General features: G+C 35.2%; 1 protein-coding gene across 1 annotated transcript in view; it reads left to right on the top strand.

Annotated features, from left to right (window-relative positions):
- Positions 1-14099, top strand: part of LAMA2 (laminin subunit alpha 2) — a 554924-nt gene that overhangs the window by 501216 nt on the left and 39609 nt on the right. Inside the window, exons 50-53 of the mRNA XM_045544336.1 lie at positions 2092-2254; positions 2945-3089; positions 10018-10156; positions 12242-12253. Coding sequence (XP_045400292.1) covers positions 2092-2254; positions 2945-3089; positions 10018-10156; positions 12242-12253 — 459 coding nt within the window. The remainder of the gene's footprint in view (positions 1-2091; positions 2255-2944; positions 3090-10017; positions 10157-12241; positions 12254-14099) is intronic.

Raw genomic sequence — 14099 nt, forward strand, 5'->3', positions numbered from 1 at the left:
ATTCATACCCAGTTATTCTAGCATAGTCATGTTTTACACCAACGAGTAAGGGTAGCTGAATGCAAAGTAAACCAAGGCAGCAAAGCCCCCAAGCTTGATGGTACTGTACCCACAGCACAACCTGCACAGTGTCCATTCACCCATGCCTTGCCTTCAGCTTGCTTTGGCCAAGCACGCCATGTTGGCCAAATGAAGATGGCACATTCATTGCCCAGTTCTCTTCCATCACGGTGCATTTTCACATTTCCATCACTGGATAGTGTCCATCCTTCCTTCTACCCCTTTTCATCAAACTACCTTCACTTTTTCCTTTTAAGGTGAAGTTCTATGTTTACCACAATAATTCTATATTTTTTAATTTTTTAACATATCTTTTTGAGCTATGCTAATATTTTTATCAGGATTGTTATTGTCTTTGTGACTGCTCTAATTCCATATTTATATAAGTTTTGAGTGACCTGCCCAATACGATTTTTCTATAAGCCCTGTTATTTGTAAGAATAATTTTTACAGAACTCCTGGTGTGTGTTTGTTTTTCTTTTCTTTTCAGGAAAACATTTATCATATTTTAACATAAAGACCAATCATTCCAGTTAAAGAGCAGGAGTGATTTTTATGGGGAAGATGTAAAAGATGAAGCTAAGAGGTAGACTGGGAAAATTTTGTACAAGATCTTAGAATGGCAGCTTTAGAAATTTACATTTATCCAGTAGTCAGTAGAAGGGATATAATTGTCATTATGTTTTAGAAAGAGCAATCTGTCAAAGATATTTTTTAAAGTGTACCTTATTTTTCTTAAACTTCTTAAATTTACATTAAGATTAAATTAGACAAAACTACTACAAGTAAAATGCACTTAGCTGAACATTGAAACAATGATGAAATTTTAACAGACTAAGCCCCAAAATACATCTAGTTCTATAGCTAACAAATTACATGTGGAAGAACATGGCTGTTCAAAAATAGCTTAATTAATCCTTACTAACTTGATCAAACATCAAGGTTCAAAAGAGAAGGAAAGTGCAGTTTAAGAAGCTTAGCACTTATTAGTCACAAAGGAGTATTTACTTTTTTGGTAAACATATTCAAAATTAATAGGAAAACTCTAATATAATGTTAGATGTTGAAATATTATAAAGTATACTTGGAAAGACTCATTTTTTTGCTCATCCCAAAGTCACCAATTCAAAGCCAGACTTACCTTGTTTGGGCCAGTATCAGCTAAGTGAAGTAGGCCAATCTACATCTCTATTTTTAGCTACTCCCAGCACACAACTCTTTCTCACACGTAGCCCCACAGTTGAGACTTCCTCTAAAACAACATGAGCTAGATTGATGATTGATAGATAAATAGATAGAGCATCACATTTGAAAAAAATATTTTAAAGGTTGTGTTCACAAGACTTATCTTAGATATTCATTAATTATTCAACCAGTATTGATTGAACATACATTCTCTGTGAGGCAATTTGCTATACTAAAATCTGTTTCATCCTACAAACATTTGCTGGATTCTATGAGCCAAGTACTATACCAGATTCTGAGTTTTTGCCTAACATAGGGACTGACCTATAATCTCTAGATGGTGTCATAGAGCTTATATTATAGTGAAGAAGACAGATAAAAAACAAATAAATAATAGGCATCCTTCATTGTCTGAATTGAATCTGTTCTAGAAAAACCTGTTGGAAGGCAAGTATTCAGAGTGTAGAGGCCTATATTCCATTATGTTATATATATAGGAAATGTAATGCATTCTCAGCCCATCCAGAAACCCCACCACTTTGTACAAATACCACTAAGACACACTTAAATATCAATATGACTATCAAGTACTTCTGCAAATCATAAAATATTTAAAACATCAATGACCTAGTTATTCAATACCTAATGAAAGGTGAGAGATGGTGGTTACTCAGTCTAGGATGGTGGCAGTGAGGGCAGAGAGAAATAGAACAATTGAAGATGTGTTTGGGATTGTCCCTGCCCTACAATAGCTTGCAATTCAGTCCCAGAGGATAATTAGATGCACTGAATAATGACAAGCCAAGTAGACATGCTCTGATTCATGGGAAATGTCTCTCTCTTCAGTCCTCAGGTGGAAGATAGTGAAGGGACTATTCAGTTTGATGGTGAAGGTTATGCATTGGTTGGCCGCCCCCTTCGCTGGTACCCCAACATCTCCACTGTCATGTTCAAGTTCAGGACATTTTCTTCAAGTGCTCTCCTGATGTATCTTGCCACACGAGATCTGGTAAAGATCATACATGCAGAGTTCTTTCATGACTGAAAATGTGTTTGCTTCTTTTATGTAGACTTCCAATACAAATACCAGTTATTGGTGAAATTATCAATTATTGTTAAAAAAAATTCCGAGATGGCTGTGTAACAGCAAAAAGTGGGTGATATAGATAGTGCTTATATATTTTATTGATAATTTTAATCACATATGCAATTTAATTACTATTTATTTTCAGTATAACTCTCTATATAATCCTTTAAAAAAAACATCCAGTAAATATTTTCCAAGTGTGGAATTACACACCAACAAAACTACTCCCTTAATCATCTTCTGGATGCGTAAGTTAAAAGGTGACTCTAAATATTCTTTGGCCTCATTTTTTTCAGGCCAATATTTCTTAGCAAATTCAGGGAACATACCTCTTGGTTGACTTAATATGTTTTCAAAGGAACCCACTTTTTACTACTGTGATAAATGGATGTGTCCTAGAAATTTGGTTGTGACCATTTGCACCATAACATCACACCCACAAAAATTCACAAAATAGAAACACCAATTCTATTTTCAAAATATTATTTCTATAGCAGAATAACACATTCAGCAATTTAGCCTAAAGGCCTTATTATGAACCCACAAAAAAAGTGAATGCTCATAGATTTCTCTGTGTATCTAATCACTGGTGTATTTTTATTCTATTAACAGAAAGATTTCATGAGTGTAGAGCTCACGGATGGGCACATAAAAGTCAGTTATGATCTGGGATCAGGAATGGCTTCCGTTGTCAGCAATCAAAACCATAATGATGGGAAATGGAAATCATTCACCCTGTCAAGAATTCAAAAACAAGGTGAGTTTTTATGGTAATAATGCAGTATGGGTTTTAATCATGCTATCCAAAGTGTACATGCACCTGACCAGGAGGAAGACCCTGTCTGTAATTTTAGCTACTCACAAGTTCTGTGAAAAATTGATATAGTCATTTCTTTGGCTTAGATTATAGGTGATTTGGATTAGACGTGACTGATTGAAGAGCCAAATGGTTCTGTCATTTTCTTTTGAAACTGAGAGCTTAATTTGAAAGCATAAAACTGTCTTACAGCTTGTAAAATTATATCCTGTAATAGGTTTGAAAAATGTTGCGTGCTTTTCTTTTTTTCCTATTTTGCCGAGATGTTTCCTTTAAAGCAGCCCACAGTAGAATTTGTAGAAGTGGTAGGGCATAGCTACCAGTTCTTTGCTTTTTAAAAGTGCCAAAAGTTTGTCTGCATGCAAGTAAATAATTGATTAATAATAACATGACATTTTTATCATTCTGCTACATTTCAAAACACTTTCACAAACATTATTTTATTTGATCATAGAAGCAGGTATTTTGTTCTAGTGCTAGAGAAAGTGAAATGTGTACTCAAACTTACACGTGATTACAGATGTGTATATATATATGTGTGTGTGTGTGTGTGTGTACGTATATACATATACATATATATATACATATATCTCACAACCAAGGCAGAAATCCAAGTTCATTATTACTTACTGTAGTACAATTGCTATTTAATGCTCCTAATTCCTTGTGCTGGTAATGCAGATATGGCATTACCAATATCTGCAAATGAAACTTTGATACTTCTGCTAATATAAATAGACTTAATGTTTATGATTCCAATACATCATTTTATGAAAATTTGGATTTAACTTTGTACCATCTTTCATTCCTGCATTTAACACATATCTTCCAAGCACCTAAATGCTGTGCAAGAACTAAGTGAAGTTCTAAGACAAGTCCTTGCCTTCAAGGAACTTGCAGTCTAATGAGGGAGCTGGTTAGAGGATAGAGAGCTAATTGCTGTGATAGAAATGTATATTGTAGACTAGCAATCTCAGAAAAAGAGAAACACTGAAGTGGAACAGAGAGGTCAGGTCCCAGGGGAGTGGCCCTAAGGCGCAAGCAGGAGTTGAGTTAGCTGGATGAAAATCACATGTGGACATTTCAGAGTGGTGAAAATTGCATGAAAGCCTGGAGCCACCAGAATGCATAATACATCCTTTTCCAACAGCATTTCCTTGAAACATGAAACCCTTGAAAAACTCCTCACTTAGCACAAAAACTGGTTTTGTGCTTCTATAAATTGGAGTACTGCTGCATACATTGTTCCCATGTAAAAGAAGAACAATACATATTTGCATGTTAGAGGTTCTGTATAGATGTTCAGTAAGAACATCTTTAACTCTGTTTGACCCAGCATTTCCCAAACTTCTTGGATCACAGAAAGTCTTCCATTCCTGCAATACTAGCATTCTGCTGAACACACTTTGGGAAATGCTTTAGTAACTACAAGTGAATCCATAGCTTAAACCAATGAATGTTGGCAAAAAATTATCAGATGAGGCCAAGTGTTAACAGAGCCAGGACACACAGGGCTATGTGAACTAAGTGAATGAGTTTCAACTTTATCATGAAAGCTATAGGAAACTATAAGAGTTTTAATCAGGGTGTGACACCATCAGATTTATGGTTTCGTAAAGTTTCCTTAGCAGCAGCTTGGAGAGTGGATTTGTGACAATTTAGGATGCTACAGCAGTGTGCAGTAAACCAGGTAGAGAGTGAGGAGAATGGAAAATAAGTCAATACCCATGAGAATGGGGAGGAAAGAATGGAGTTGAATGATATTAAGCATCTTAAAATTGAAGAGCTTTGTGATATACTTGATATGGAGGCTAAGTTTAAAAAAGAGACAGAAAGATGTAGAATGATTTTCTTTTTGCTTAAATAACAATAATATTTCAGTGCCAGTCACCAAGCTATTAAATACAGAAAAGAGAAATGGATTCTGGAAAAGATGCTGAGTTCTGTTTCGGCCTAGGGAAGCTGTAATTTGGAAGGCAATTAGTTATTTGTATCTGAAGATCACCAGAGTTTTAGAGAGAAAAGGATAACTAGGAATTACTGCCATATTCTAAATAGTTCTACCTAAATAAGGGTAAGAAAAACCAAGCAGTCATGTCTAGAACAAGATGATCCAAAGCCCTGGAGCACACCAATATTGAAACAATATAGTAAAGGAAGACCCCAGAAGGGAGGCTGTGAAGAAATAATCAGAGAAAGGAGAAATGAATCCTTGAGAAAGTGTGGTATCACAGAAGCAAAAGAAAGAGTTTCTAAAAGAATGAAAAAGTTAACTCATCATATGTCAAAAAATGCTCAAGGAAGATAAAGACAAATTCTTTGTCTTTGGAAATACAAGGGTGATTGGAGGCCTTGGAAAGAATGATGGCATGGTTATAGTGAGAGCAAATTACAGAGTATCATAGAGAAAAGCACTATGGGAAAGCCGACCTCAGTGAGTGTGGACTGATTCTAAAGGCAGTTTGGCTCTGAAATCCAGGAGAAAGAAACGGAAGTAGCTAAGAAAGAGGTACAGAGTTGGAAGGCATGGAGGGCAGGGATCATGAGGTAAAGGACCGTGTTGATTTTCTCCATCAGTTCCTAGCACATGGTAAATACTCAGTAAATATTTGTTGACTGAATAGATAAAAGATTCTTGACCATGTTTGTAGGCCATGGATGATGTATTAGTAAAGGGGAAGTGATTGGAAACACACACACAAAAAAAAAGGAGTAATAGATAATACAGCAGGGGCCAGGCATGGTGGCTCATGCCTGTAATCCCAGCAATGTGGGAGGCTGAGGCAGGGGGATTGCTTGAGCCCAGGAGTTCAAAACCAGCCTGGGCAACATAGTGAGATGCCCATCTCTACAAAAAATTTAAAAATTAGCTTGGTGTGGTGGCACATGCCTGTAGTCCCAACTAGTCTGGAGGCTGAGGCAGGAGGATTAATTTAGTCTAGGAGTTCAAGGCTATAGCAAGCTATGGTCATATCACTGCACTCCAGCCTGGGTGACAGAGCAAGACCCTGTCTCATAAATAAATAGATAGATGATAGATAGATAGATAGATAGATAGATAGATAGCAGGGTCCTTAGAAATCCTGAGAGGATGGCACCCAGACTAGCAAAAAAAGCACCCAGTCTAAGACAAAGAGAGAAAAACTTCTTCCCCAAATAGCATGGAAGGAGAAGAGGGGCAAGTGAGAGCAGAGGCACGTTTGTAGGTATGGAATGGGATTTTGAGATAATTCTCCTAATGCGCCAATTTTTTTCATTGAAGTTAGAAGCAGAAAATTGACAGAATAGGAGTGGTTGAGAGGTAGTAGAATAGCAAGTTTGAAGAAAGAAGTAAAAGATTGATATGCATTGTGAGGACATCACAACGTAAAAGAAAAAAAGATACCAGGAACACTGGGCTAAACTGACTAGTGATATAAACTCTAAAGATAATATGTTAAGCAAATCTATAATGTAACTAACAGGGATAGAATTATTCATCCACTTAGGAGAACAATTTCCATAAATCATCACCTTGGAAATACCAATTTTAATAATCAGTTTGCTATCTAGACTTTTATTCTACCTATTATTAATAAAACAAGTAACCAAAAGATCTGTGCTCTGAATCAATGTTAGTCAAAGGTCAAGTTATAGTACTGTATAAGTAATTAAAAATATGTCTTGAGTTTATTGCAACTCAAGCATTCTATCAGTTGAGAAAGTTCTTCCCCCAGTTAGTCTAATTTTTCCAGATTTTACTAGAACTACATTGTTACTAATCTGTGGTCCAAAATCAGAAAGAGCTTTCCTTTATGTTAGCCCATTCAGTATCTTCTGCTTCATTTCTGTTCTCTAGTCCCATCCCTTTGCAGTTGGCTGATATCTTCTCTTTCATAAATCTCCACCCCGGCCTTCAAATTCACTCTAATAAATTCTTTAGAAGTAGTAAACACTAAAGCAGATACTGTGGGAAGAAAGAGAACACTAACTGAGCCCTAAAATATTTTGCACAGTGATCCAGACCAAGTCTCACCTGTTGAATGTGGATTTTTAGGCAAAGTTAGGTCCAGACATACATATTTTTGACTTATCAACATACTGTACGTAGATATAAACTTGAGTTTACCCAGTTGGCGTAAACCTGAGAAGTGGACAAAGGAAGGGATATTAAGGAATATAAACATTTCAGAAGTGTTCAAAAAATAGGTCTCAGGGAAGGAGATTGAGAATGAGAGGTAGGAGAAACCAGAAAACTTGGCATTATGGAAGCCACAAGAAGAAATTTCCTAGAAGGAAGAAAATGCTAACAGCATCAAAAACTGCATAAATATGGATTAAGATAAGGACTACAAGGACTCCATCAAGTTTGGATATAGGGAGGTCTCTGAGGACTTTAGCAAGATCAGAGTTCACAGAGTAGTGGGATGGGAATTTGAAATAAGGTCCCAGCAATGAGGGGCATCTCTCCTTTTCAGTGACCAGATTGGTTGTTTTACATGAATTATTCTCAACTAGTCTGTATGAGAACTGTCCCTTGAAATTCAAATATAATCCTTCAGGAGGGCATCCCATAGTCACTAATAGGAAGTATGCCATATCCCTCAAATGCATTGTTGTGAAAATGAAGTTGAGAAGGATGATTTCCATTTTCAATAGATTAAAAAAGAGAAAAAAAGAATTACCAAAGTAAAAACAATTAGCTTATAACAACTCAGCATTGATTGTAAAATACTTGTTAATCCCCTATTGTGTCTATTATTTAATAAAACCCTTATTTCCTTGCTTGCCCATATATGACATCTGAACTCATCAACTCTGAAAGTTTGTGCTAATAGCTTGCTTTTCTATTGTTAGGAAAAGAAATAGGGCAAGAAACAAAAGCAAGTGTTAGCATTTCATAGTAGAACCCACTTCTTCACTATCACTTACAAAGAATAGAGTAAAGCTCTTCCTTTAAGTCAGTGAAAATATGCCATCCTACATCTCTCTGCCAGAGTTAACTCTTGGGCCAGTGAATTTCAATTCAATTGTGTTGCTGCTCTTTAATCATTTTTTTCATAGAATTATTTCTCAAAATGCATATATTCACTCAGGGATAAGGAGGAAAACTACCTCCAGTCACTGGCTTGCCTGTGATAGGGAGGCAGAATTTCATTTTCAGATACCATTAAAATACCCACCAGGTCTGCAGAAAGAGTCTATTTTCATGTTCCAGTTGACAGCCCCGTGTGAAAACATCTTCGCTGATCTAGATTAAAAGGAATATGTATGAAAAAGTCTTGAAAACAGTTTTACAAATCTATTTTCTTTTAGCTGCCAGTCCAGTCAAGGAAATATATGGTATGAAACTAATTATGTATATGAAAGTAATTAAATCTGTGTATGGAATTAATATGCATGAAAGTTTAATTATTTTGAAATCTTAATTTGCTAAATATTTTTAATAGGACAATTATTCCTTTTAAGTGTTTTTGTTGTTTATTTTTTATAAAAGTCTGCTTTGAGAATTTAAGGTGTTAATAGGTTTGGGTATTTTTGATTTTGGCCATTTTTTACAAGGCAGTTATGTTTGGTTTTATTGAAGATACATCTTTTAGAATGGTAGAACTATAAACTACAATCAAATTTTGGAATTTGATATTTATATGTTTTCTAAAAGATGCTAATTTTAAGAGATGATGAGTTAAGGAAAAAATAATATTTGATGATCAAATAAATTTGGGAAGTACATCTTGCTCTGTGTCCCTCTCTTGGAGAGTGCATTACATATTAGCATTGCATATTAGTTGAAAGATCTTGGCAGGCACAAAATTAAGATATATGTTTAACTTCGTTTTACCCAGTGTTTGTCATATTTATTTGCAACAGGAACATCCAAGAAACTAGTATTCCAATGAATAAACACAAATTCCCTTATAATCCATTGGTTCAAATGTCCATTTTCAAATCCTTGCTAATTCAGAGATCCTACATCAGGCAAAGATCTAAAGGCCAAATCTGTCATGTTAAGGAACTTATGTCTCAATATGTATCAAGGATGCATACGAAATAGTTAAAGTCTGGGTCTAAGTAAATGTTATGTGATAAAGCATGAATTCAGAAAGAGCCTAGCTCAGCCCTTAAGAAGGGGCTGAGTGGGAGTGACGGGGATCAATGAGATAGAAGTTCCCATCTGCTTTCTAAACAAAGCAGTTTAAACTGAGAAGTACCTCTTCTTTCCTTTTTTCCTGTCTGAATTTTTGTATTCACCATATTAGAAATACCTTGAAAGACCCAAGAGAAAAGCGATACGGCATGAGGACTGTGCCTCTTTCACAGCCCTCAGCATCCCAGTCTAGTATGTAGTTTACAGTGGACTGTAGGTCCCATCATCTTGCAGAACCAAACAGCCCCATCCCTCCACTGCCATGTACAACCATATTATCCAAAGGAGCAACACTTTGCAGATGAGCCTAAACCTTAGTAGTTCTGTGGAAAGTGAAATTTACAGAAAGAGCTGCAGATTCAGCATGTTTCCAATGAATTACCTGATTCCTCATCTATGTTAAGATTTAATTATTTTATCTTACTTTATTTTCTTACTGCTTATCTATATTACAGAGCACTACATCAAATGGATCTTTGATGTCTATTTTATCTTCATTGCTTTGCCTTCATTGGTATTCAAACTATTAGTTTCATGCTTTTTTGTGGATAGTTTAATAATGTATTTTATTGATGTTATTATAATTTCTGCAACTATTAAATGTCCAAATACAGTACAAGTGCTTGAGAAAGTCAATGTTAATTTTAGAATTAAATGAAATTTATCTTAAGGTAACAGTAATGATATAGATGTGGTTGATATTATTCAAATAAAATGTTAAAATTTCTATCTCCTTTACAGCCAACATATCAATTGTAGATATAGATACTAATCAGGAGGAGAACATAGCAACTTCATCTCCTGGAAACAACTTTGGTCTTGACCTGAAAGCAGATGACAAAATATATTTTGGTGGCCTACCAACGCTGAGAAACTTGAGGTAATTTAGCGTATATTTAAAGCTAAGGATTAAGTTTTAATTAAATGGCCACTATGCTCACTAGAGTTCTGAAGTTTAATTATAAGAAGAATGTCATATAACCTTCAGTTTCAGAAAGGCCTCATAAAAAAAATCATGTTGCATGTTAAAACAACACCAGAATTTAGAAACCAGAGGATTAATTTGACATCTTTGTTGAAGAGATGAATTTGAATCACTGTTTCCCTTATATGCACCTGCTTTAAAGAATTATAAAAGTAATTAAAGGTGGAAGCCAGAATTGAATGTGGATCTTGTAATTGCTGTTCTCCTTGCACATTCACTGGAGATAATGGCACTCTGACATTGCTTAGTGTTCTGAAAATTACTCAGTGTTCCAGGATACTATGAGTAGAACCTATTTTATTGCTAAGCATTAGGATCATAATGGCATATTGGAGCTTTCCCATATGTCCAATACTAAAACTGTATTAGTTGTTCTCATACCCATGCCAATGTTTTTTTTTTTAATTTCACATATGCTTTTTAGCTAGCAGGATGGGGAGACATATTTACTTCATAATTTAGTTAATTAAAAAAATAAAGTAACTAAAAAATGTCAGAAAATATTTCACATGGCATTTAATTAATTCACTGCTTGTTAGAAAACATAAGAAATAAAGCTTATAGGGTACTTGGTGTTCAATAAACATTAATTGAATTTAATTAGAGTGGGATTCATTGATTTAGTTAAACCTTAAGAGTTTATTACAAATACAGACTACCTTGTTTTTAATTTTTGTTTTGTTTAATTAGTCTGGTAGTTCTTAATGGATATAAAAGTCCTGTCTCAGTATTATATTTCTGGTCCAAAAAGACAAATTATGTTTGGAAAAATCTCAGAATAGCTGAAAACTATGGTGCTTAGTTATTTCCTTATTTCCCAAATGAGTCGTGGAACTTCAGTCTCATGTTACGATAGCTAGCATGCAGGCTGAGATTTCCTCTTCTTCCCAAATCTAAACTCATAGACCAGGCAACTGTCTAATTACCAAGCTTTCAAGGGTTTGAGTTGACAAGCTTCCTGGTACAAATAAACTGGCTCTGCATTTATCTATATTATAATATATTTGTGCTGGAAATATAGATTTAAAGTGTCATGTCAGAAAAAACCATTACAAATCGAATTTATTTGAATAGTGACATAGTTATTATCGGAAATCCATTTATCAGTCATTCAAGTGTTTTTTGAGCACCTATCATGTGACAGGCACCATACTAAATACTGGGATCCAGTTGTTCAAATCTAACATTTTACTTTACAAGATCATTAACTATATTCTAGTGACTGAATTAAATATAGCCAAAATAAGGCTAACCAAACCTAGCTTCATTTATTCAAATGATTTTAGTTATCATAAAGTAATTATTAGGAATTATCTACAAAGGTGTACCTGTTAACTTCTCTGAAAAGGGTTTATGTCTTGGCTTGGAGACTATATATATAAAATGAATCTTTATCACTAAGATGTTTTTACTTTCACAGTAGAGCATTTCATAATTACAGCATAATATTGCTGTAGTATAGCACATTACCTCAAAATAATCTCTAAATGTATATTGTGATTGATAAAGCACTCACACTTACCTGTTATTTTGCCCATGGACAGGATCTCCATATGATAAAGTACAAAGGATGTAGTAAACATAAATTATTTTTACATGTATTGTTAAGCTCAAGTTCTTTGAAAGGCAATATTTATAAGCTACTCATGAATATTACAGAATAGTGACATTCATGTATTTTCCCATTGATTAGATTGATATAAATAAGTACTTTAAATTCATATTTCAAAATTAAAATTTTCCGAGAGTAGTGTGAGCAATGGTCATATTTGTATTTTAATTTCACTGGATTTTAATTTCAAGGACATATGTCTGTTTTCTGTTCATCTGTTTTCTGCTCTGTCATTGTTTTGCATGCCCTTCCTTTGTAGATCCCTGTAAGATGATTTTTTTAAAGATTTATGATTGAAGTTTATTGTTTTACTAAATGAAGTACAATTATAAATAAATTGTTTTTGTTTTCTCTTTCCTTTGACCTAGTATGAAAGCAAGGTAAAATTTAAATTTATGCATGCCTTCTGCAAGTGCATGCATTCAGTAAATGTGGCTTCTTAGGTAAAGCAGCTATGCAGACGCGGAGTGCCACCTATGCAGCTTTGTTCACAGTACATTCCATGAGCAAGCCACGCATTCTGAGAGTTTCCATGCTGCTCTGGCTTATGAAGATGCTGCTGCTTATCCACTCTCAGTCGAGCTGCAATTTGAGTTGTCTGACCAGCAGTGACAATAAATTTGCTCTGCTTACTTGTCCCACCACCTGCGCACAGCGCCCCTGGTGATCAGCAGCACACACTCAAAGGGCAGCTGGGCAAGGTTTTGGGCACAGTCTAGTCTGTTGGGTTGAACCCCAGACTCTGGTCTCCCTAGTACCATGCTTTCTGCTGAACGATCAACCTGTGCTCTCAAACGCTTACCACTGCCTTGTTGCTTTTTGCAGGCCTGCAAATATGCAAATATTTACAGGGCCTTTGCACCTCTCATCAAAGCTGCTTATTTATTGCCATGTTTATTTAAAATTAGCTATGGAGCCAGATGAAAGGAATCTCTGGAAATACTATGTTTAAAACAAGTGTTTTTGTTAAAGGTGAAGAAGTTTGCTAGTTTCCCTAGCTTCTCAGGAGCACTTTAATTCTCACTTGCAGACAGGCATTAGCATGAAAACTATGAGTGGCATGCCTCTGTAAATGGCTGATCAAATCCCAGAGATGTGCAGGGCTGCATACTCTGGCTAGAGCTAAAGCCTGGTGTTTTGGCATTCCAGAGCCTAACTATGCCAAATTTCTTGGAAAGAACATAATGAGGCTGAACTGATCCAAGAAATTTTTAAAGCAAAGCCTAGATTTTCAATATCAGAAACTCAAATACATAGAAATGAAAGTGGGAGAAAAACAAACCACATTGTTTTATCATGATATAGTTATGAGACCAGTCGTACTATGTTTGCTGAGATGGCTAAAAGTCAAAGGCTGGTTTTCATGGAAATATATGATAATGAAACTGAGATGGCACTGTGTAGCTTGGTAATTTAGCTTTTGAGTGGTGACCCTCAAGAAACAGAGATCCATGGTTACCATTAGGAGTCCAGTCATTGGATGTGAGTATTTATCCCGTGATTTTCATAATGCTGAGCTTGCTAAATCATTATATTCTGAAATGATTCTTTGCATTTTCATGAAACAATGAACTATATAATTTGTAGGAGTGATTTACTTTATTGATAGGACCTCTGAAAAAAATATGATAAATCTGTCTTTCCCTAAAGCAGGGGTCCCCAACCTATGGTGAGTTGTATAATTATTTCATTATATATTACAATGTAATAATAATAGAAGTAAAGTACACAAAAAATGTAATGTGCTTGAATCATCCTGAAACCATTCCCCACTCCCTGGTCCATGGAAAAATTGCCTTCCATGAAAATGGTCCCTGGTGCCAAAAAGGTTGGGGACTGCTGCCCTAAAGGAAAATATGGAAGCAAGTGAACACTGAGAATGAAATTCACCATTCTCTTTGCTTTATACAAAAAAAAAAATATAAGCAAGATCCTCACCCTCCAGTTGGGCATGTTCTTCATAATAACCAGCCGAATGAACATAAGGAAGACTTTGGGAACAAGGGAAAATTATCAATGAAAATAAAGAAGTTCCGTAAAGAGAAAGAGAGAAGGGGAGAAAAAAAGAACAAATAACCTGACATGAAATAAATCACCTTATACACACTGCCAGGGTCTAATTTGCTTTCCCACCTGTTTTTCCTCATGCCATGTGTTTTTCATTAAGATAAAAAAGGGAAACTTGGCATCATGTGACAATGAGGAGAGAATTAATCATTACCCTAT

The sequence above is a fragment of the Lemur catta genome, chromosome 2 (assembly GCF_020740605.2).
Source record: "Lemur catta isolate mLemCat1 chromosome 2, mLemCat1.pri, whole genome shotgun sequence".
Taxonomy (NCBI): Eukaryota; Metazoa; Chordata; class Mammalia; order Primates; family Lemuridae; genus Lemur; species Lemur catta.